The sequence below is a fragment of the Paracoccidioides brasiliensis genome (assembly GCF_000150735.1).
Source record: "Paracoccidioides brasiliensis Pb18 unplaced genomic scaffold supercont2.1, whole genome shotgun sequence".
NCBI lineage: Eukaryota > Fungi > Ascomycota > Eurotiomycetes > Onygenales > Ajellomycetaceae > Paracoccidioides > Paracoccidioides brasiliensis.
Genome location: NW_011371358.1, coordinates 352,872 through 377,416, shown reverse-complemented (window position 1 = coordinate 377,416; position 24,545 = coordinate 352,872). Strand labels below are relative to the sequence as shown.

Genomic DNA, 24,545 nt, shown 5'->3' with positions numbered 1-24,545 from the left:
CCCCAATCGCACTTTGGGGGGGAAGGGGGGGGGGGCCCACTCTCTCTCCTTATTTTGTCTCTCTCACCTTCTCACCGCATGCTCTTTTTTATCCCCTATCACCCCACTGGTTTACAGCACTCTCCTCCTTGTTCACATTCTCAACCATGCCATCCCTTCTCCATCCTCAACTGTCTGGCTTCTTCTAACCTCTTGGCAACAGGTATCAAGACGATCACCATACCCACCCCATTCTTCCTCTCTTTTAACCCTAAATCTCTCTGTCTCGGTCTTGGCCTTATTCTCCCTTGACTTGTTCCTCACTATACTTCTATCCAAATCGTCGTCCTTTCCTCCTCCCGCCACCGTGCTCCAAAGGGCGCCCCATCGAGCCAGATGGATGTATCCGTCTCATACCGCCCGTGGGAGGAACTCCGGGTTGGCCAGCACAATTCACAGAAACTCCCCTCGATCTCCACCCTCACCGCCAGTATGTGTCTCGGTAATATTCCCCCTGCAGAAAAATCACCGGTGCAGTCCTCCCTGAATACCGTTGAGCGCGACTCCGGCAATTGGTCCATGTCCCAGAGTGCCCGTATGTTTATCCGCCTTGATTTTTTTCCCTCTCCCCCCCCCCCCCCCAAAGAATGTCGTTTTTATGATGTATTCAGCCAAGTGAAACCAGTTCTAATTAAAACCGCCAACTAACTCAACTTTCATCTATCTTCCTAGGCTCCTCCACATATTCCAACACCACCAATGGCACCAGTGGTTATGCCCAGTTCTCTTACCTCACCTCCTCTCAGCACTCCCCGAAACGCCTCTCCACAGGCGTATCTGACCGTCCTCAGCCTCAAGTGCAGCCTCAATCTCAATCTCGATCGCATTCGCAATCCTCACAAGATCAACCAAATACTCCGTCCTCCGTAACCGGGGGCCCTCAACAACATTCGCCAAGCTACACCTCCCACCAGCCAAGTGCCGTACTCCCTTCAATAAACCAAAGCTTCGACGGTACCGTCCAACGCCCTCCGACAGATTTCCCCGAATCTCGTCGCAGCAGTGTCGACAGTAGAATGAACCAGGGGATTAGTTCCTTAGCCATTAACCCTGCCTCTCCATACAACAGCACAAATGTCTCTCAGTCCTCTATTGTTTCCAGCTTGCAACGCGATCGCGGCATTTCTAGTGATTATTCAAACATTACCAGCCAGCGCGGCCCTCGTTATAATGGAGACCATCCGCTCTCTCCGCTCGGTCCCAGGAATGGCCATCGTTCCTTTCCGGTGCGCCGCACTGCTCCTGCTATCTCTAGCAACCCTCATGCAGAAATTTACAATGCAGAGTCTCCTACGGCAGGCCAAGCCTATGCCTTTCCGGACCCCGATATGGCTCGTGCGTCCGACAAGGGAAGCTGTGGCCAGCCATCTAGTCCGTTTATCCGGCGGGGGAGCACGGTGGAATCTATTACTAGCAGTGTGTTTACTACGGATTCCAGATTGCCGCATGGCCAACACGGTTTGTTCGCTTTTACTTTCCCAAATATATATCAGTTGTTTTTGAATTGCATAATTTCTAATAACCTTTGTGGTTTTCATGGGATAAATAGAACTACCTCAGAGTGTCCATCATCATTCATTGCAGCAGAAACAGGTTAGAGATTTAATGGGGGACCCAGAGTCGCCAAATGGCACCACGCCGTACAGCAGAACCCCAGAATTGCGCATTACACATAAACTGGCTGAGCGTAAAAGACGAAGCGAAATGAAGGACTGTTTTGAGCTTCTGCGATCACGGCTGCCGTCGAGCCAGAGTAGCAAGTCTAGTAAATGGGAGACGTTGACGAGAGGTGGCTTAAGCCTTTTTTCTTATTTTCATCTTTTCATAATTTCCAGCAAGTGAATACGTAATCCTAACAGATACAATTACATAGCAATCGAATACATCGGCCAACTCGAAAAAACCATCCAACAAACCCGCCATGAAACCGGCGCTTTAAAGGCCGAAGTCAACGATCTACGCCAACAACTAAATGATCAGCTTCACCGGCAAGCGAGTGGACAGCAGCAACACCAACAGCAACAACAATCACCCTACGACCGGCCCCAACTGCAGACCAACGGCATATCACCACAGTCTCAAGCAGGACAGGCACAGATTTTTACTAACGGCCCATATTCTTCGCCCACAGCAACTCAGCAACCCTCACATCCTGTGCATACACCACCGCAAATGGATCCGGCGAGGACGTTGCCACCCCTGATGAATGGGGCACTGGCCCCTATGCAAGGGGTGCAGTATACTGAGGACCGGCGATGATAATTTTACTGGGCCACTTCCGAAATCTAAGATTTTCTGCCTTCCCATCCCTCCATCTGTAACCCTGCCTACCTGCCTGCGTCCCTCTCCACCTCTTCGCATCGGACACTTATTCATCACTGTCCACCACCAACATACCCACCTACTATTATGATAACCCTTGCTCTGGCATCAGCCATATGGTCATATATTACCTGTCGTGCGGTGATGCCAATGATATCGGGCTCCAGTCTACAACCTCACATCTACAACCCGCAGAGTCCAGCAACCGCACCGCAGCCCACCACTTCACAGTACACCCGTGACACGACACATGTTGAAACAAAGACTGACTAACTGGCCTACCAACCTTCAACGACAAGGCTGATAAAATCCAACCTTTCATTTAGCGATGTTTGTTGCTTACATGAGTACTTATTTTCTGCAAGGAATTGTGAATTGGGAAGATTTCGTATTGATTTTTTTCGACTATATTATATTAATATGGTTGACGGATTGAATTGGATGTGTGTCTGCGTTAGCTATGTGGTATTTCTTTTTTCTATGTCTTGTCTTCCCTCTCTATTTCTCTGTCTTCGTGTTTTTCTTCCCCTGAATTTTACGCCATCAACAGTCCTACCTGGCGAAGGACCGCCATTTACTTGGCTCACTTTTGTATTGTTGATTTTCATTGATTGGAAACTCTCCCTCAAGACTGAACTGGGAGTTTTTTCTTTGTCTTTTTTCTTTATGCCTATGTGCGTTGGCTGGAAGGTTTATACCATTTACACCTCCTGATACCACTATGCCACTTGGTTCCCTTGTTTATATATTTCTTTTCCTTTTTGTGAACCAGATGTTTGCTCTTCCCATATTCCCTTTCTTCATATTGCTTCTAAAAGTTCTTTCTGTTTATCTCTTCAGCCAGATACACCAAAGACGGGTTCTTTCCTTTGTGCTGTAATTTGCTCTTTTTTTGTCATTTTTTCCATGATCACTTTATCCTTCAAGTTTCTCCCCCTTTTGAACTCCTATGACATTATATTACACTGCATAAACTAACTCAATGCTTACTTTAACTATGCGTACATACTATATACCCCATCAATGTCTTCATATTTTCATTTTACCCTTTTTCTATCTTAAATCTACCTCTATTCAATATCATCATAACCTTCCCAGTTTAATCTTTTCAACTTCTACTTTAACACCAACTTTTATCTCCTGCATACTCGGAAAATATATTGCTATTACTGAATTTCGTTTTTATTTCGTTCTATATATTTCCTACTCTTATCACAGAATATGTTCAGCTTATAATACTGCCATTTCTTCTCTGTTTTATGAGATCTTGGTTTATCTAATGTGGTTTAAGCTGGTTTGAGAGTAGTCAGGGAAGACTGAGACGAGGGAAGTGAGGCAAGAATGGGCAGGATGAGATCACAGATATTGCATGAGGTATGACAGAAGTAAGAAGCAGAATGGATGGTGTCAATGTTAGAATTTATCAATCAACCGAATAACTCTGCGCAGATAAACACACGGTTGGTTATGAAGGAATGAATGTTGGTACTAAGTATTGCCTTTTTTAATGGGGTTGTTGTTTGAGTGTTTGGGTATGCTAAATTTACATGCCTACCTTTCAAAATTATCTCGACGATCTTGCTCAAGGCAGCTATTAAGATAAACGATGATGGAGATGAAATGCTGGTCTGCTGGTTTGTGTCAGACAGGACGTTGAAGCTTTAACGTACGGGCTTTGTTGACATCATATATCAAAATTTATACACTATCTGGCACATACGATCACAGTGAGTGGAAAGCAGGGATTCCCGTCCGCTTAGCTGTACTTGAACCTCCTGCCGGCCGGTTGCAGCTGGTTGGGAGGGTGACCACCAGCGAATCCCGGATGATGTGGTATACATATACATATATATATATATATATATATATTGGACGTTTATATCATTTCTGATCCTTGTTTTAGTAAATATATCTCCTAAGAGGTATATTTATTTATTTTTCACTTAAGATCTTTTTATTTTCAAAAAAAGATATGACCTTCGGAGAAGGGTAGCATTGAGCTGCTCATGCTTTTTAACATCTTTTTCCGCTGTGTTTGCACCTTCATCGAAAGGTGACTCGCTCATAAACCTGCAACTCTAGGAAGTGGAAAGCTGGGTTTCCCGCTGCTCAGATTGGAGGTTTGAGTCGATCGAGGGCAATCCGTATGCTTGTATATCCGACGCGACCTCACGGTACGTGAAAACGCAAAGGGATCAGAAGGATGATATCGTTATGGATAGTATTCCTTAAAGGGTTGTGTTGAATTGGCCCATGATGCTGTAGCCCAGATCTTGCCAGTACTTGAACATCGGACTGCGACCTTTCTTTCTCATATTCTACTTGGTAAGTATCGATTAGATACTCCAATTCTGTAAAATTTGCGACTGGGCCTATGAACAGTTCCTCTAGATTAAGGATCCACTTCAATCGTCCCAATAAGAACCTGTCTTAGCGTAGTTATTGGTTAGACGATTCATAACAGTAGCATTCCCACAGTTCTTGCTGGCTTGAGGACGGTGATTGTGTCATTGCTCAATTCTCCAGTTTTCCTCGCCCAGATATGCTCCAGATAAGATTTCTCTTCCACAATGAGGTAGCCGCCGTAAAATAAATAATCCAACCCCTTTTGACGTGGGCAATGCTTTCAGGGTCGTTGATCTGTTAACAGCATTGTTCCAGACTGGGTGGTTATCCATCGGGGTTGGGGATGGCTGGTAGCTGGGCAGATGATGTTTAATATAATTGAATACCTCGCTTAACCTTCAGTCTTCCCGGACACTGTCCATTGTGCTATAAAGCAGTGACCAATTGACAATGTCTATCAGCGCTCTCGGTTGGAAGAGAATGAATGACAGGTTTCAGTCTCGATGGAATTGGCTTGTTTTCCCCGTTGGACCAATGACAGGCTCCAACCAGGCGCCAACAACCATGACTAATTCGGCTTGCCGCCCTATCAGTCCGTGGAGCCTCCTCTGCGACCCGTGGTTGGCCAGAGCCGCTTAGCTTGTTTCAACGTCACTCCATTCTTTGCTCGACTTGAACCCCCGTTGTTCTTTGCTCTCACAGGCTCACTCACGTTCCCTGAGTAATCCTTCGTAGCATCAGCATTCATCTGCCCTCGCTGCAGTGCTCTATCCAATCCCCTGACTGGACGGTGAGTACTCGCCAGACACCGTCCTACCACCCGGGATTAATAGCAAACGGTTCATGCTGGTGGTTGGTCTAGAGAGCAGGCGGTTGGGTTGAGTCGGACACACACACACACACACACACACACACACCCCTACCCCACCCCATATTGCCGTTCGTTGCTCACGCTTTATGCGGATACACACGGCGGGCCAGGTTCTGTGGAAGATGCAGGTACTCATCTCCACCGATTGGGCAGAAGAGATGTACAAACTCGTCTGAGTCGTGGCTGGTAGCGCCCATCATGAACTGGGAATGCTACTTTCATTGTTTTCTGGAACCATAAGATACCCACCCTCGAGGTTTATCCTGAGCTAAATGCCTTTAATTCTCAATACGCAGCTGGCTGGCAAGGGGGATACCGTGCTTTTTATAGCTATCGCTGTTTAATCTATGATTTCCACCTGTCCATGGCCAAGGCAATTCGATCTGATTCGTGCGAATTCGCGCCAAGGGAGGGTTGTGTCCCTGTGATTGAGATTGGAATTATACTCTCTATCCTGTACCTGGCTCTGAGAGATGGGTGGATGTTCTTTTCCTGCCAATATTCTCAATAATCTTTGACTCATAGCATCTTCTGCTCTTTGTACTGTCTGTTGGCATTTTTTCTTTCTTTTGTCAATTTCTATCTTTCACCTGTTTTCTAATTTTTTGAGTTGTTTAGCATCTCTTCTCTTGATATGATTGATTATTGAAGATCACATTTTATTTTAAAGTGAATAATTTGTGTGCAATTCAGAAGCTGTATTCCCTTTGACAATTATAGAATTTGATTGTTCTTACATTATTCACTCTAGGACTGTCTCGCCAGCAACAGAACTGTTGAAGAATCTCAACACAGCCATTTATAACCTCTACATTCGCTTTGTTTACTTGTTATTGTTTGACCATTCCATCTTTGTGAGAATTTCCGCTTGAGGAATTTCCCATAATGTCGACTCCATAAATTCCTATGTTTAGATGACTCCATGCAGTTTCGCCTTGTTTCGAGTATCTCCTATCAAGATTGTGTTTGGGATTCTCGATAACAGCGGAGGATCTTAAAAACATATGGTGAGTATCTCCTGTGTTGACTGCTTCTGTAGACTTGATGCACGTATTGACTTTGGAGGTGGTTTATTTCAGTACGTTCGTCTGTCGTTAATGACTTACCGAGATGAATACCCATCGCCCATTCGAGGTTCCCTCATCTAACGACGTGTTGCCGTCTTCACACCTTCGCGTTCATACAATGCCTACTTTTCCTTTATCTTCTCCTATAAGAGAGGAAATTCCCACTCCATTTGAATCCCCCAGGAGCTCGCAATTGGCTCAATCAGACCAAGCCAACCCCTTCGAATCGACCGAAGACAATTTCTGCGAAGTGGTATTTCTGAATAGCAGCTATGCGGGCAATAATGTTGGTCGAACGGACGATCTGCAGAACCTCCTTGATGAACCCTCCCAGGCTCCTCGCCCTAGTCGTTGGGATTCCATCAAACGCCCTGGTCGCACCATCATGAAACGGAATGGCAAGGAGGGTCCCGCGAAAAAGATACGCCCTGGCCTTAATCTCGTGACGAACTTTGCCAATGATACCAAGTATAAAAGAGACGCGGCTTCAAAACGGCGACAGTCCGTAGCTAGAGGGTTTATCGATCTGCAGGATTTGAAATTACTCCCTATAGGAAAGGAGACTGCCAAGCAAACTCCTGAAAGAAGACTGGAAACGATACGAAGGAGGTCCTCAACAAAGGGATATGGGCAGATCAAAGAAGGTCTCGGAGAGACTGTGCGAGGCCCAAATACGTCAAGCCATGCCCAACAATCAAAGAAGTGGCCTTTGGATGCTTTGCGGGTTTCTCCTAGTAAAACACAAGATTTATCACCTTCCGACCGCCCGATTATGATTGGATTAAGCGTTCCATACAACGACACTATAGTTTCGGGAAAGACCAAAAGAACCGGGAATGATAACACACCAACAAAGATCCTTGCGAGCCCTACCAGTCAAAAAAGCTCGAATACTACACCAGTTACCCCGTCTATTGTTGTCACACCTGCCAGAGACAACAACCCTTGGGATCCTTTCAGTGGCAACCCGGAAGCCTACCGTACACGACCCGCTTCAAGTGTCTATTCTCAACCAACCCCGCGGGTGAAGGACGGCCGACCCAAATCCATCATCCCCCCTGTGCCTGCTATTCCTACATCCCACACGTCTGTAAAAGCCATGGAGACTAGTGACATATATGTCGACCAGGCTTCAACGCCTGCTCGAAGACACCGCGCATTCTCCACTGGAACCGTATTTGAAGACGATTCGCCGTCAAATCAACGACTCAGCCGCCCCCGATCATTTTCGGAGGAAAGCAAACAAGAATTACCCAGCAGGTTCAGTGTTGATACCATTGCCACAAGGCGTCGATCACAAGGATGGTGGAATTTCTTACTCTCTCCTCTTCTTTCAAGGTCGAACACCATCGCCAGTAAAATGAGTTTGAAATCGCCCCAAGACGAAACACCGCCGGCTATTCCCCCGTTTCCCAATGCACTATCAGCGCATGTTGCTGATAAATATGTGGAAGTTTCTTTCTTTTCACCAGATACACCTCTGAGCGGCGAGGAGAAAGAAAGTATATGGGCATCTTCCGCAGCCACTGCTGGCAAACCTAATGTTGGCCGTGAAGCATTTGATTCTGAAATCGATGATGATTATGACGATGATTGCTCACAATCATCACCTCGTCAAGCGAGTAATAAAACCTCCCACTTCTCTACATTTTCTACACAAACCGTTCCGTTCATGATTTCAAGCCCTAGTTCAGCAGGTTTCTCACAGCAACATTTTTACGAGTCAGTACATGACCAATTTAGCACAAGTCGAGTTTCCCAGTTCAGTCCATCAGCGAATCCATATCCCAGGCCGTTCAGGAACGCTGAATCCTTTTCACCTATGTCTAATGTCAGGACTCAGATACAACAAAATCAAAACTTCAATAACCCCCTTTTCCAGCGCTTTGCCGACAGCGTAAGATATGGAGAGGACTCAAGAGAACGATCGAATTCTGACTCGACTGTGATCGAAGACGAACCAGATTTCTCCCCAAATGTTCGTCAAGCGACGGTAACACCCTTCGTCAGAGCTGCAGCGGTTGGGCCATTCCAAACTACGTCGACTATCCCTGCCAGACCGTTGCCAACAAGGGACCAGAAGTTGCTCCCGGCGATGGTTCCATCAATGTCGACTCAACAAAAAAAATCCGACTCGTCTCCAAGTTTAAGTCTGGAATCATCAACCACACAACCTCCCCCTTACTCTCCACCTAAAAGGATTACCCAGTTTCGGCGGTATAGAGCTATCCCGCCCCCGAATTTGCAACCTCTGCCTCTATCACCGGGACCTCTCTCTCCAGCGAGCCAGACACAGATGGCATCGAGAGGTGGAATACTGTTGTCTACCATGCAGCAACCTCAGCCTCCTGCTGCTGTGTTTGACCCTTCAAACAATCATGTGCGGCGTGGTGTTCTGCCACCGTGTCTGCCGAATAACCCTGTCCACCTGTCAGATGTTGGAAGGCCAACGAATGTACGAGCACAAAACGAATCCAGGCGTCAGAGACTAGAGCGAGAAGATGAAATTGGGAGAATGGTTGGAGGTCTATGGCGCGGTAGGGGCTGTTTCAGTGACCGCGGATGTTTTGGTAGACCTGGGCGAGAAGGAAGAAAAAAACGCCGATGGTACATGGGTATCGCTACTGTTTTAACCATTATTATTGTTGTCAGTATTGTGCTTGCTGTTACCCTCACAAGAAGGCATCATGATGAAGCCGAACCGGCGCGTTGGCTGAACCTGACAGGCTACCCTCCCATGCCGATGGGAATTTCAACCGTTGCAGGACCGGATGCCGCTGTTTCTAACTCTGGATGTATACGCCCAAGGTCCATGTGGAGCTGTGCATTACCCAAGGAGAACCAGGAAGCAAATAAACCCTTTGACTCGGACCAACCAAACTTTAGGTTGCAGATAAATTTCCGAAATGGCAGTTTCCTCCATAGCACAGTTCCATCCCAGTCAACGACCGCAAAAAGATCAATCTTCACATTCCTGGCCACCTTGAACCCTCTCCCGGGGCTTCTTAGTCGGCGCTCCCTACAAACCAGGGATACCAAGTTCTCACCAAATCCCGCTCCGCCAAGCAATCGCGAGCAGACGTTCCTTGGCAATACAACAGATGGAGTTACTGCTCCCTTCGCCGGAGAAGATACTCCATTTTTCGCAACCTTCCTATCTCCTGAGTCTAAAATAGCAACCACCCGCCAGCGACGTGCGGATATCCTAGGCTCATCTGGGGACCTGAATCTAACCTACGTTATTCCCCAACCGGCCCAAAACTCGGATGGAACCTCCGCACCTGCAAATCTCCATCCTCTTCCCATCTCCCAGCCGATTCGCCTGTATGACCGTGGTCTTCCTACAGAGCACTACGGTTTCTATTCTTACTACGACCGCTCGATCTTTCTCAAATACGACATCCCGCTCAACTCGACTATTACAGACGTAGCTCCAGACGACGAGCACGGGGGCTCAACGCGAGCCGCTGCTCGTCACCGCTGCACTTGGACCCAAACCAGATTCCTCGTGCAGTTTTGGACAAAGCCCTCCCAGAATAATATGAACCTGACCCCGACACCTTCAGCCACATCTTCCCCAGATTCTAAAACGCCTTTCCCCACCCCTACTATGAATTTCACACGCCCGGTGTCCTTCCCATATCCCATTACCATTGCCCTGGACAGACATGGCGGAGATCCAAAATCCAAGATGGTCTATTGCTATAAGCTGGATGTGGCACAGCGGTACCTTATGGAATCAAAGCAGTTACAGATAGAGCAGCGGAATTTTGGAGGCTCGTTAATCAATCCAGGAAAGCTATTTAATGGTATGCCTTCGGCTGGGGGTATTGAGAAGAGGACTGTGGACATGGATGTTGGGGGATTTGATGGGGGAAATGGGGGCTGTCGGTGCGAGTGGAGAAACTGGTTGAGAAGCAGGTGAGCCGCTGGGTCAGTCCCTTTTTGTAACTATATGGTGCTGCTGTTGAATATTTCTAGGCTTGTCTGGCTGATCGATTGATGCCGTAATTCATGCGTATTTCCTGTACAACACACTGTAGAATAAGTTATTGCTGTTAACCTTTGTTACTTTTATTTTTATTTTATTATTCTCTTTTCGTTATTCCCCCCCACCTATTCCCTGTCTTTTATGGTATATTAGTATTCAAAGAAATTGATTTGTTAACTATCACGTCTGAATATAAGTTAAAAAAGGTTTAGCTGTTTCACAAGGTGTTATCTTAAGTTTCCCCTCTCAACCAATAGGATGAGGAGCGTTTTCGGCCTCGGTGTGACCCCGATGATCAAGGGTAAATAGACAGCTTTGCCAGGCCCAGATCCTTCGAGAGAAATGGCGGACAACCGGAGGTACTTTAATTAATTGATGTCTTCTATCTTTTCAATTATATAAATATATATAGATAGTAAATCATTGTTTTTGCTGATTATTGTTATTAGATCCAAAAATAAGTATTTTATAACAATAAATGATTATTAATCTTCTTTAATAATAACAATTTTATTTTATATAACTTATTTATAATCTAAGTATAATATATATATTATCTTTTAAGGGATGATATTATTATCTTACTCCTATAAATTTATTAAAGTAAGACTATTCTATCTATTCTATTAATTATGTTGGGAGCGATTCGTCGAACGCTCGATATTAAGTACCAAAAATATAGGACTTACTTACCTCTTAGTCTACATATTATGGATAACAAGACTCGAACCTGCAGCAGTTAACTATTCCATCCGAAGTGGAACCCGGTACCTAATTTCAGCATACCGATAATCGCTCGAAATAAGACCTGAACATATAACCTAAACAGCTTCAGTATTCCGCTCTCCCTATCGGACTTCTCGAGCTATTTATATTACTGGACTTCGAGCTGAATCAGAAACTTTTTTAGCTAAAGGTTGATCAAAAAAAAAAAAAAATTTTAAAAAAAAAAAATTGATTAGATTATGATTAAATATTTGATTAAAGATATGGTCCAAATATAAATATCGGGAATTGGATCGGCAGGTGATGATCCCCACTCGTTAGGGATGAAATATCAAACGCCAGTAGGCGAACTAAGACAAGCCTAATCTTGCTGAAGAGATGCCCCGCACAGAGGCTTCTCCAAATAGAATCGTGGGAATCAGGTTTGATATCAGCGAGAGTGGGATTGCAGAAACAGGTGTCTCTGACCTGCAACATGGGTGTTGATAGAATCGGGGACTGATTTTGCATATTTCAGCTATTTTCATGTGCTCGCCTTTTTTCTATGAGTTAGCGCAATCTCAGTTAAACCACGCTCCAACATATCAAGATCGGTTGCAATCATATGATTATCATCTTCTTTGAGAATTTGTGACAAATCTCCGCAGAGATGATGGTTGGAGGCTACAGACGGAAATCCGAAATCCCTGGCCGGGCCCCAGTTAATCGGGGTCCCAAGCTTTAAGGGAGTGCGGGGCGGACTCAATTCCCCAAGCATGATTGATACCTGGAATCTTAATTGATGTATGAGGAACGAAAAACAAAATATGGACCCTCAAACACGTTGTGAATTCTGCAGTGGTTGGCTACCCCTTTCTTATGGCGGGCTTCGTGGCGTTACTACATCCATCCCCTTGCGCTATGTTGCCCGTTCTATGAGAGCGGGACAGGAACCACAACAGGGGGCGGAACCACCACATTCCATTATTCACAACCCCGCCCTTGAGAACGTGTGGATTACCGCATAGGGCACGTCATCATCCGCTGGAACTGTGCCCGTGACGCTTGAGGTGTCTAAAGGCCGATATCCCTGACAATGTCGCCAAATTTGCAACTCATCTGGGCACATTAGTTAATATATATGGACGGGTACATTTCTATCATTACGTGTCATCGAAAATAAGCACATACGTAACTCTTTGCAGTAAACTAATTCTGCTTCCTTTAGCTGGACAGAACCGCTACCTACCTTTCAGTCACCGTCACATCGTTTCCGCGACGCAAGCCCAGACCATTTGGGGCCGGGCAGTATAGGTGGTCTTCCTGACTTCGACTCCCGCCTTGGTTTGAGCCACACCAATCCCAAGCGGCTCCCTGGTCCTCATTATCATGATCACCAACAGTATCAACGTCGAAGTTACTGCAACATATGAAGTGATCACTGTCATTGACTGGTTTATGGACCGTTTCCGAACTGCAGTCAATGTCACTGGGGTTCTCTATGGAGCTGCCATTGTGATAAAGACGAAGATGTCGGAGACCGGTCGTTGCGTCAGACTGGGCAATGATCGATGAGTGTGAACAGACACAACAGTCGAGGCAGGATAGGCACGTTTAGACAGAACTTCAAAGAGAGGGGTATGCGATGCGGGTAGTAGTCCTTCATTATTATATATATACGGGGGATATATTTAATGAAAAAAGAAAGACAATATTTTTAGAGAGAAAGGGATGTTATGCTAAGAAAGTTGTCGCTCGTATTCCAAAGAAGCTTAAACCTAGTCCGTAAGTTAGTACTCTAACTACCATGGGCAAGAGGCGGAAGTCTAGTATGTATATTTCTCTTTGTTTATCACATTTCTCAGATTGTCAAAATACTGCGTTACGTCTCTAGCCCGCAAGTTAGGAGGCAATCTGCATATAGAGTAAAATCAGACCTATGCTTCCATAAGTGAAATAACTAACTAATATAGAAAGCATTCTTACTCGTTCCGTTTCACCCTCCGTTGAACACACAGAATATCTCCGTTTCCCAACTCAGCGCGCTCAAATGTTGTATTAACATCGACGCTGAGGATCATTGAGGGCTTCACTTCCTGGTAATTTGTCAGAGTATCCAGTCAGGCCCCCCTCCAAAGCCGCATGAACAACAGGAAGAAGAAATTGAGTTCTCACCTCGCGCACTGAAAATTTGACGTCACTTGGCCATCCCATTGCTGTGAGGACGGCAGGACCAACTGCACTCCCCCGTTGAACGTAGAGAGTATTAACGCCACGCAGTGTTTGGTTAACCACATCGAAATACTTGAGAAATATCATGATTGTTGTCCCCTCAGTGGTCACTTTGGGTGGGGGCACTCGGACTCCTGCCACTGTCGGCCCAACTTCAACCCAGAGTTGGTGGATTTTTCCTCTGGCAGCAACATTTAAAAATGCCTTTTCGATTGTAACTTCAGGCTGAAGCAAAGGCACATGCGGTCTGCGTGTTCCATTTTGTCGATTTATACAAACCCACAAGGCAATATGACAATGGTCCAGACTTAACTTTTGGGCAACTTGTTGAGTGAAATCGCCAACCGTTGTTTCTTTGAGGACGCGAATGAATGTTGAGGCTGCCTTATCATCCTGATCTAGATCGTTGTTTGCCAAGTCGAATCCATCATGGTGGCGGAACGAGGAGGCTGTAATAAGGCTAATTCCCATGTAGAGAGGATCCTCTTCCCTTTCCTTCTTTTGTCGTTCAGCCGTTTCCCGGTCTTGCGCCAATCCAGTTTCTTTCCGTCAAAGAATGTTAGAATGAGAATTTAATAGGTATATTTGCTCCGGCTAAGACGCAAGGAGGAGTAGAGCACATACTGATATATGTGGGGATATCGGCCTCTTTAACGTCAACAAGGATATCATCTATCCTCGACTTCCGTACATAAAGTAACATATATGCGTTCGTCGCCTTCCCCTCTGCTCCATAATTTTCTTCTATGACGTTCCTGAGCATGGCACGAGTGACCCTGTCGTCATCAAATTTATAAAAGGACCCGTTTGGCGAAGGACGCAAGTATACCCAGTACCTACCGCCATGGACACCTCCACTGTGCACAACAACACCGGTGAGTCGGTATATCCATGGCTCAGACTTGTCCGAATCGACTGAGAGATAAGGAGAGGCATCAAATTCCTCAGGATAACTGAAAGTGTCGTTCACTTTCAGTAGTTGGCGCTGAGTCATGTCATATGCATATCGCTTCAAGTGGAGATGAAGAACAGTAGGGAAGCTTCCAAAGATAACGCCAGTTGTGGTTTTCCTGATGCCATGTTCGGTCCGTTCCTCATCGGTATTCTCCCTGGTGTAGTCTTGAAAGCTCTCTGCAAGAGAAGGAATATTCTGGACATTGAGACTGATATCTAAGAACTCTTCTATCCTCAGCTTTTGGACACCATCGACGGAGACGTAACTCTTCACTCTGCCGAGGAAAATATCGGAAAGTTTGGATTCCACCGTAAATCGCTCCATGAACACCCTAGCCATCTCTTGGACATCCTGTTGCATAAAGAGATGCTGGGGTCCCCATCCAAGTCCTCTGGTAAGCTCTAGAGCTGAGACAGGACTATCGTCGGTTTGCAGTGAGTAGAAAAGGCGTTGTAGTGCCCACAGAAACGTGTTTTTGGATGAATCATTATCAAGTGGTAGCTGATAAACAGTCTTCTTGATCTTAGTGACCTGATAATGAATAGATAGAGTTCATGGTATACGTGTACTGTACATAGGCTGGCGGAAGCATACCTTACGGAATAAGTTCGTAAAATAGAAAATCTGCAATATAACATTCAGATAGCCAGTTGAGCCAAGGTTTTTTAGGCCAATTAGACCAGTGGCTTTCTTCGAGTCGTAGCTATCACGGTATCAGAATTGCGTCAGGGTTGTGATGTCAACAAACACGGATGCTCACTCAAGAAAAGTATGCCATAGGACTCCGGTATGGTCTCTGATAGTGCGCACGTAAGCGGTTATATTCGCCTCCTCGTTACCCAGAAGGGATGGCTTATCCCCGAGATATCCTAACAGCTTTCTAAGTTCGCAAAATTTTGTGAAGCCCCAATCCGGACCATCTGTGGAGAAACGGAATTTGGCATCTAGGACAAGTTTTAATCACAGAAGGACGAGAATGGGATGGCTGGGACAGATGGATGTATTTACTTTTGGAAATGTAAGATGATGGGCTCTCGGTATTCCATAGGACCAAAGTAAACTGGACACAGGCACTCCAATGCCCTGGCATTTCTCCCTCATCGTAGCCGTGCTTGAGGTATACAGATAGATGCTGGTTGTGGCTATTTCCATGGGGGTAGAGTAGGATCCTCCTACTCGAATTAACCCACGAAATATTCAGAATTTTCAAGGCGACTGCTTTCCATAGGCTATTTTCAAACAAGAGGGATGGCCTACCACTTTGAGCCACCGCATTCAAACTTCGGACTTAGTTCTGTCTTCTCCAATTCCGTCCAGTTCGGTAAACGCCAGGTGAAGTGGGTTTGTTCCTCTGTTTCCAAAGCTGGATCGACGGGCAACCACTTGACCATCATGGCATCATCTGTGATATAGATGAATGAATTCTAAGATTAGCGTCACAGCCTCTCTCTTACACTTGGACAGAATTGATATTGACGCTCTCCGTACGGAGCGGAGAAGTATGTACAATCTTCGAAGCAACTAAAAACATAAACGGATTAACCTTACAATCGTTGGCAAGAGGTTTCGGTTCCTGTTTGAATGATCAGCCGTAATGAGCATAGGATTGCATTTTAACAACACTTTCTTCTTCTTTTTAATGCTATCAGAAGCGGTATTTCTGTCTTTTGGAGAGCGTTGCGGAAACCTGATATTCTATATTTATCTCACATTTTCCGCAGGAGGCTGGCCTCCTTGAGATGTTCGGGAAGCCATGGAGTATTTTTCCTCCAAGCATGTGTTGAGAGCCCTTGGAATAGACTATTAACGACGGATCTGGACCAGATATATTCGAAATTCCAAGCGAGAAGTGTTTGATATGATATATTTCTTATCGAAGATGCAAGGCTTTTAAGAAATGTGCAGCCACAGTCACAGATTCGACAGCACGGGACGCTTGGTAGGAGGATCCAAATAACTAGTTAACGTAATCCACAAGCGAATAGATAACTTCTCCAACCACACAGCATCTTTAGAAGCAAATATAACGACAGCCATATAGAAAATGAGTTTAATTGCATTATGAACTATTTTCTGTAGGTCCTGAGCATGTATGAGCAGTATGTTCAATAATACCACATATACTGCACTGTGGTACTGCTCATTTTCATGATTGAGAGTCAGAAACCTCGACTGTCCTCTGTCCCCTTCATTGACACTTCATGCATAATCTATTCCTTCTTCAACTCTTAAAACACCTTCCTGAGCTATATATATATGTAGAGCTTTCCCCTCACTTTCTCTTTTACTTCTCATTTGCAGCTCTTAGTTCCTTGTTTTCCTTTGCTAGAATAGCAGCATGATGCATAATTATTTGACATTTTTAACCAGCTGATCCAGGATTTAATTGATTGGTCTAGATGCTGTATATAGTGCTTGAGATATTTCTTGACTTTCTCATTCTGCAGCTCCATTTGTCATGTATTATAAGATATAACTGTGATTTGGAAGACTTAAAAGCCATGAGAATTCTCTGTGAGCATTGTAAGTATGTATCTGACTGTTCAAATGATCAAGAACTTGCTCTGAATTATATGAAACTAGCCCTAAAGCTTTCAATCACTTTTAATGTTGTTCTCGTTTTCAGTGTCTATATAAGCTGAATACAGAGTGAAAAACTCTTTTTTATCGATATCCATAATGTTAAGCTGCATTTTGTCTTTTATCTGTCATCTGCACACCTTTAGGGGAGAAAAACAGCTAATATTCAAGAACTCAAGAAGATGAGAGGAATGAGAGATATAAAGAGCAATGATGTTGTTCTTAGAGTAGAATTGATCAAATTCATCTGAAGTATGACTTTTATATTCATCAAGAATCTCAAGAGTCTTGGTCAGACATCTCTTTGAGTCAGATAAAATCTCAGCTTATCATTTGTTTAGCCATCTAACTTAGTCATTGTGGTAGCTTTTCAATCTCATATTAATAGAATGAATATATTTTTCTCTTCAGAATTGTAACTGTCGCGCTACTGAGTACAACCCTAGCACTTCCTTATATAACAAAAAGACGAATTCATTAGGAGAAAAGAAAAGAGAATGAAAGCTATGAGGGTGGGTGCAGAGTTTTATACAGGTCAGGAATTTCAACTCTGGGGAATAATGTTGAGGAAGAGGATAATAATCTGGGTTGTAAGCAGAGGGGGCGGTCGAGGAATAATCCGGGCTCAGAGTTTTGGTTACGAAAGGTTCAGGCGTTAGCCTATTCCAAGAAATGATCATCATATACAAAACAGCTTATTGCAATCAACTGCTGCAATAACAGTAACTAGCTCAGTCTTCAGACTGTGCAAACTTTTAAACAATCAACTTTCACTTCTAGCTGTTTCAATCTTATTTAAAACTTAGTCTCATCAAAGTTGTATGTATCATCTAATTGTCAGGCTTATCCGCCTTCTTACATAATCCGCACCGTATAACGTAACCAATCACTCAACTGGCCAGATCACTCAACTGGCCACCTCCCCACTGTACATTAAACAAATCTTTAAATTCCGCCACCACTATATTAAATTATTCATTAAAAAATTATATACAATTAAATCCTAGCTCTGCAAGCATCCAGGGGCCCTATGTCCAGTATTCCCACACTTGCTGCAGCGTGCCGGTGCTCGCTTTTTAGTGGGTTGATTTGAATCCTCCACCCCTCTATCCACCATCTGCTGAGCAGCCTGAGCAGTCTGAGCTCTAGCTAATCCTTCTTCTCCAGTCAGAATTCCTTCCTGACCTATGTAAACACAGCCTTGTCCTCGCTTGCATTTCTGCTCCTCATTTGCAGCTCATAAAGCCTTGTTCTCTTGAGCCAAAAGAGCACCCCCATGCATAGCTAGTTGGCACCCCCGAACTAGTTGATCTAGAGCTTGGTTGGTAGGACTAGGTGGGCTTTGCGTACAATGCTTGATAAACTGCTTGAGCTTGTTGAATTGGCGTTCCAATTGGACAGCATTTCAGGGAGTCTTTGGGGTCCAGGAGGCCTGAGATTCATGAGATGTGCCTGGGGGACTTGGTGTATGTAGTTGATAATATAGGCGTTCAAGAACCTCCTCTGCATTGAATGGCACTAAGCCTGTGGCTCTGAATCCATTCTTAATAGTCATATCCTTCAATGCCTCCTTCCTAGCAGCAGAATATAGTTCTAGGAATTCCTCCTTATCCACATGATTAATGCCAAGCCTCATGCCAGATTCAACCTGCTTGCAATATGCCTTCTTCAGGGGGGCAAAGCAGCTCACATCTAGTGGCTGCAGCAGATGGGAAGAATGAGGTGGCATATAGAGAGCTATAATAGCATTCTCTCTGCAGAATTGGTCAAATTCAGCAGTGGCATGGCTCCCATGCCCATCCAGAATCAAGAGTCTATATCTTCCAACTGTATAAGCCTGAGTATGCTTGTTAAACACCTCTTTCAGCCATATTAGACCAAGCTGATCAGTGGTCCAGCCATTCTCACTAACCCCAATTACCCAATCTGCTGGCAGGTTTGTATATCATGAAGCCTGGTGTAGCTTGCCCTTGAGAATAATCATTGGAGGCAGGCTCTGTCCTCTTGCATTGACCGACTCAATCACAGTCACCCATTCCCTATTTCCTGGCTGTATAAGAGATGCCTTTCCAGCTCTTTCTGACCTAGTGACCACTAAGGTTGTTGAAATAACCCCCATAAGAAAGCCAACTTCATCAAAATTATATGTATCCTCAGGTAGAATTCCATACTTCTTCATGGCATTATCCACCATTCTAAACCACCTCTTTATAATCTCTGGATCTTCACATAGAGCTCGCTGGTGATCATATCTGCGTGTGAGCCTGGTCTTCAGCTCAGAATGGCGTTTAATAAATCTCCGCACCCAGCATTCTCCAATGCTAGGGGATATGCTAGATCCACGGGCCCTGAGTAGCTCAATGGCCATATATCGTACACTTGCAATTCGGGGGGGTAGGCCTCTCTCATCCATGGAGATTATCCATTGAACTAGAGCTTCTTCTTCTGTAGGTGTCAATTTCTGGCGTTGAGACTGGGATTTCACGCGTGGAATGCCTCCATGTAGTCGATTGGATAGGGTGGCACGAGAGACACCATAGGCCTTAGCAGCAGCTCGAATGCTAGAAATTTGCTTGGTTTCATAGGCTCTAATGGCCAAAAGAAGTTTTCCTTCCTGATTAGAGGCTTGAATTTTCATTGTGGTTGAGAAATTGAGCTTTGATTGTTGATGATGGGTTGAAATTGGAAAGGTGGCCAGTTGAGTGATCTGGCCAGTTGAGTGATCGATTACGTTAGTTAGTTATAACTTCCGCGTAGCTAGCGATCGCTTCATAATCAATCAAGCAATCTATCCTTCACACTAATAGAATCTCATACTTTGTAATAATAATATTCTATACGAGATTAAATCATCTATGATTTATCTTAAAGTTCTCACATAGAGCTCACTGATGATCATAATTTCAGACGAACTTGAATTTTGACACATCACGGTGATTGACAAAGTTTCATTACTGAGTTAAAAATCAACTGTTGAAGAAGGCTTAGACTCAGATTTGATTTCCTGTTCAGAAAGAAGTAAATTGGTTCATATTTTCTAGTCAACATTCTGAAGTGACTGACCTATTCTCATCCATGGATAGAATCCATTGAACGTTTCAGTTCTTGGGTGGAGTATCAACGCGCGCAAAGTTCAATAGTAGAGACTGGAGAAGAAAATGTCATATAACTTTGCAGCAGCAATTATGCTTGAAGAATAGCCATCTTTAAATGCTTTAACAGCAGAAAGAACTCTTCGTTGATAGAGAGCTTTATTAGCATTTGTGGTTGACATTTTGTTATTTATAAACGCGTCGCGTGGTGCTCTGTAGAGAGGTTATCCATTCACTGGTACTATCTGTTCGCTTGTTGGATTACGCTAGTTAAACACCGCCACCCTTGAAGAGCCTAGAGGCGTTGGGTGGTCTCGTATCTGCATAGGTGTGGATATGAATTGGGTTGCAAAGTGATCATGGACAATTGACAGCATATTCATGCAGAACTATACGTTGTGGGGATTATGAGATGCCTATTCTTCCGCTGTCATTTGTACATTGCATCACACTGCCTGATACAAAATAATTTGAAATATAATAATAACAAAGAGGCAACTGTACTCCACATATGTAGAGATATCTGCAGCACTCAGTGATGCAAGACAAAACATTGACACTCTCTCCTCTGTATCAGATCTCGTACGCAGGAACCTGAAAAATTGATGACAATAAAGTCGTGTAATTTCGTATTGGTACTTTTGAAACCAACTTAACTTTATTTAAATCCCCAGATCGCCGATCCTACCATGGATCCTAGATGACTTACTAATCGCCTTCAATTGGTTGGCTTGTCGTGATTAGATGAGGATGATCAACCCATCATTTTAAAGAGAAACCAATTCCAGTTGGTGAAGGTACACTGGTTTCTGACAGATAAATAATGCCTCTTCGAAAAGCGCCGCCTTGTCCATCGCTGCTCTCTCCCTCCGCATACGACGATGACGTTTCCTCTCTGAGATCGCTGTCCGACCAGGACTCAGATTCTGAAGATGACGAGCTTGTCAAAGACTCCCGGACGACACTGGAGCTATCTCAGCACGATAGAACGGTTCTGGAGGAGGAGGAAGAACGTGAGCGGCTCCTTGTTAGACAAAGTCGAGTAGACGGGCTCTGGAGGATACTCGGATCTGGTCACGACAATGCCAGCAGCGTACGAATTGGAAAGCGGGAGAGAAAGAGGCAGCGGTGTTTGCAGCGGAGAGCGGAACGGATAAAGCGCCAGGAGGGAAAAGAGAATGGGCAGGGTCTCATGTACGAGATGGAAGAGGGCAAATTTCATGACGATGCGAGCTCTCAGTCATCAGCAGCGTCGTCAGATTTAGTCCCCGTCACGGCAGATTCCCGTTTCTATACATCAGTATGTTACATTGTTGTTTCCTTTCCGTGATCCAACTACCTGGCTTGTTGCGACAAGTAAGCTCGTTTAGTTGAGGTTGCTAATAAGCATTCTCTGGCTCAGTCGAGGGGCTCCTGGTGTTGGAAAATTTGCTTACTCTCAAATGGCGTTGTGGTCTTATTCCTTCTCCTTCTCCTGGGCGCATACAAGGAGTCGACTGGTTTCCGGTCCTCTCACCGGCATCGCACCATTCTCTCCAACGGCACCTCTCTCTTTGCTCCAACAACAATACTTATTTCCCTAGATGGCTTTCGGGCTGATTTTCTTAATCGTGGGCTTACTCCAACGCTCAATTCATTTATAGCCAACGGAATTTCTCCCGACTACATGCTTCCTAGTTTCCCCAGCGTGACCTTCCCAAATCACTTTACGCTGGTTACCGGACTCTATCCTGAAAGCCATGGAATTGTCGGCAACACATTTTGGGATCCGATCCTTAAAGAGGAGTTCCATTATAGTTACCCGTCCAGAAGTATGCAGCCAAAGTGGTGGACTGCAGAACCGTTGTGGGTGACGGCTGAAAATCAAGGCGTTCGGACAGCAATCCATATGTGGCCTGGCTCAGAAGCTCACGTAGCTAACGTTGAACCCACCTATCTTGATAAATACAATGGAAAGGAAGATTTACTTCGCAAGGCCAATAGAGTGCTATCGTTTTTAGACCTGCCGGGAGAGGAAGATGATTTGCCGTCCAATACAAATAGACGACCACAACTAATCGCAGCCTACGTACCCAACGTTGATAGTGATGGACATAAGTTTGGCCCGAATAGTACTGAAATCCGAACTACCATCACAAATGTGGACAAAATGCTTGCAAATATTTTCCAGGGCCTCCACGACCGCAATCTCACAGAAGTTGTCAACTTGGTCATTGTATCTGACCATGGTATGGCCACCACTTCCACGGATCGCCTAGTTCAATTAGAAGATTTGATCGATATGGATCTGGTGGATCGCATTGATGGGTGGCCCCTTCGGGGTATCCGGCCTAAGCGTCCTGAAGACCTCGAAACCCTTAAGCAGCAGCTTTCGAAATCATCCAAAGCATACCATGACTCGATCGAAGTTTACACCCGGGAAACAATGCCCGAACGGTATCATTTCTCCAATAACGATCGTATTGCTCCTCTCTGGGTAATTCCTAAAACTGGATGGGCCATTGTTGAAAGAACGGAGTTTGATGTTAAGAAGATGCAAATGAACAAAGAAGTTTATCGACCAAGAGGTCTTCATGGATACGATCACGAACACCCTCTAATGAGATCCATCTTTGTTGCTAGAGGCCCCAAATTTCCTCACAATCCAAATAGCCGTATGGAAGTTTTCCGTATGTCCCCTTCCGTTTCCAACTTCCAAATTTTCCAGGTTGAATTTTAACTAACCAGACCTCCGCCAGAAAACATCGAAGTCTACAATATAATTTGTGACTCCCTAGAAATAAAACCTTTCCCCAATAACGGAACTCTCCGCCTCCCCCTAAATCCCATAGGTCTTCATTCCGATAAAAATAATCCTGCCCTCGAAACCCCTGAAGACCCGCCCGTCAGTACCAGCAGCAGCGCCTCTATAACCCTAACAACTCAGACTAGTTCGCAAAATCTGAAACCAACTTCCATATCAGCCTCCGCAGTTCCAACCGCCACCTCCGCTCCCGATAATGACGATGGGAATGATAGCACCAATGAATCATCATCATTTTGGGACAGAATCCTTAACAAACTCCAAAGGTTAAGCAATTGGGCCAGTATGTTCCTAGAATCTGTTGTTGAGTAATGCATTCTTGCCTGCCTATCAAACCGGCGCATTTTAGATGTAGCAGCTGATTATTTATCTTTTGGTTTCCCTACATACGCCATACATGCTTCCCAGATCTACTTTCCATTTTCTGATGACACACCCTGGGATGTTGACTTGCCCTACTATTTTGATTGCCTATATATACCTCTTTTGTAGTATTTTGGTTTTTGAATTGTTTTGTATCCCTTATACATATTTTATTCAGTGTTTGGGTTTTTCTTTTAGTTTTCTCAGCAACTCCTCAGTTTAGGACTTTACCCCGATTGACATTGTCTTACTGTGCTATTATACCTTTTCTCAAATTTCTTTCAGAGCTTTGTCTTCCTGTTACTTTTTAAATCGCCTACGAATTATGGATATTAGAGAGTGTTTTCATTGCGTATTTATTGTCTATAAATATTAAGCAAAAGACTCGAGCCCTAACCTTCACATCCTCCGCTTCATGTCCATTGACTATTATCCTATCATCCCTGAATTACCTAATAAAAAAATATGTTTCAACCTGGACGGGAGCCAACGTCAACGAAATAAACATTGCCAGCATGACGAGTTAAGTTGTCGGCCTGAGGTAATCTTTTACAATATCTTTCATAAAGGCTAGGAAATAGGTAAAGAAGATAAGGATAAAAGTAGGTGGCAAGATCATCCAATTGATCCCAATTTATTCCTTTGCTCCCCTGGAACTTTTGACGGTCATTGCTCCTCAAAACACAAATTTTCCATCCTCAGTATATATAGCAAAGGGCAAGGGAAAGGGCAGGAATGGAAATCACATTTGTGGTATCAAGCGCGAGTTTAGGACCGTTGTTTGTTCCTAGGCCCCGTGTTCTCTTCAAGTCGGAAGTGGCCAGCTTAGAGACCTTGAGAGTAGATCAGTTCTAGGTCACTTCGACGAGAAAGCGCCGTCATCATCTGGGGATGCGCCGCACGACTTGTCTCAACGGACGATTTGCCGTTGGAGAATGAGGAATCTGTCACTACACCGTACACCGTGGCCGAAATGCAGCAGAGCCGCAGCTCTAGCACTCATAACCGAAACAGCGTATGGCAAAAGCGGGAATGACCGGATGAGATTCCAGAATGCACGGTTCATCTCTGTGAGAGTCGTCGCTCCTGAAGATTTTATGCATGAAGCATCCTGGAATGTGGAGCATGGATTGAGCCTGCTCCTCGCACATTAGCCTAGCTCTTCAGGAAGAAGAGAAG

At 44.7% G+C, this 24,545-nt stretch overlaps 4 protein-coding genes across 4 annotated transcripts; 3 read left to right on the top strand and 1 right to left on the bottom strand.

Annotated features, from left to right (window-relative positions):
* Window positions 1-375: 375 nt before the first annotated feature.
* Window positions 376-2,298, top strand: PADG_00110 (uncharacterized protein; the record flags this gene model as incomplete). Its single annotated transcript, XM_010757395.1, has 4 exons — window positions 376-574; window positions 712-1,497; window positions 1,589-1,828; window positions 1,913-2,298. The coding sequence occupies 4 exons, from the start codon at window positions 376-378 to the stop codon at window positions 2,296-2,298; spliced, it is 1,611 nt and encodes a 536-aa protein (XP_010755697.1).
* A 4,390-nt stretch (window positions 2,299-6,688) lies between these two features.
* On the top strand, window positions 6,689-10,570 carry PADG_00108 (uncharacterized protein; the record flags this gene model as incomplete). The annotated part of the gene is made up of 1 exon (XM_010757394.1): window positions 6,689-10,570. One exon carries the CDS (start codon window positions 6,689-6,691, stop codon window positions 10,568-10,570), a length of 3,882 nt encoding a protein of 1,293 aa, XP_010755696.1.
* A 2,016-nt stretch (window positions 10,571-12,586) lies between these two features.
* On the bottom strand, window positions 12,587-15,919 carry PADG_00107 (uncharacterized protein; the record flags this gene model as incomplete). The annotated part of the gene is made up of 9 exons (XM_010757393.1): window positions 12,587-12,898; window positions 13,198-13,255; window positions 13,328-13,437; window positions 13,517-14,115; window positions 14,198-15,059; window positions 15,123-15,231; window positions 15,289-15,472; window positions 15,537-15,700; window positions 15,786-15,919. The coding sequence occupies 9 exons, from the start codon at window positions 15,917-15,919 to the stop codon at window positions 12,587-12,589; spliced, it is 2,532 nt and encodes an 843-aa protein (XP_010755695.1).
* Window positions 15,920-21,023: 5,104 nt separating this feature from the next.
* PADG_00106 (uncharacterized protein) lies at window positions 21,024-23,315 on the top strand (the record flags this gene model as incomplete). The annotated part of the gene is made up of 3 exons (XM_010757902.1): window positions 21,024-21,500; window positions 21,603-22,869; window positions 22,939-23,315. 3 exons carry the CDS (start codon window positions 21,024-21,026, stop codon window positions 23,313-23,315), a joined length of 2,121 nt encoding a protein of 706 aa, XP_010756204.1.
* Between the last annotated feature and the right edge of the window lie 1,230 nt (window positions 23,316-24,545).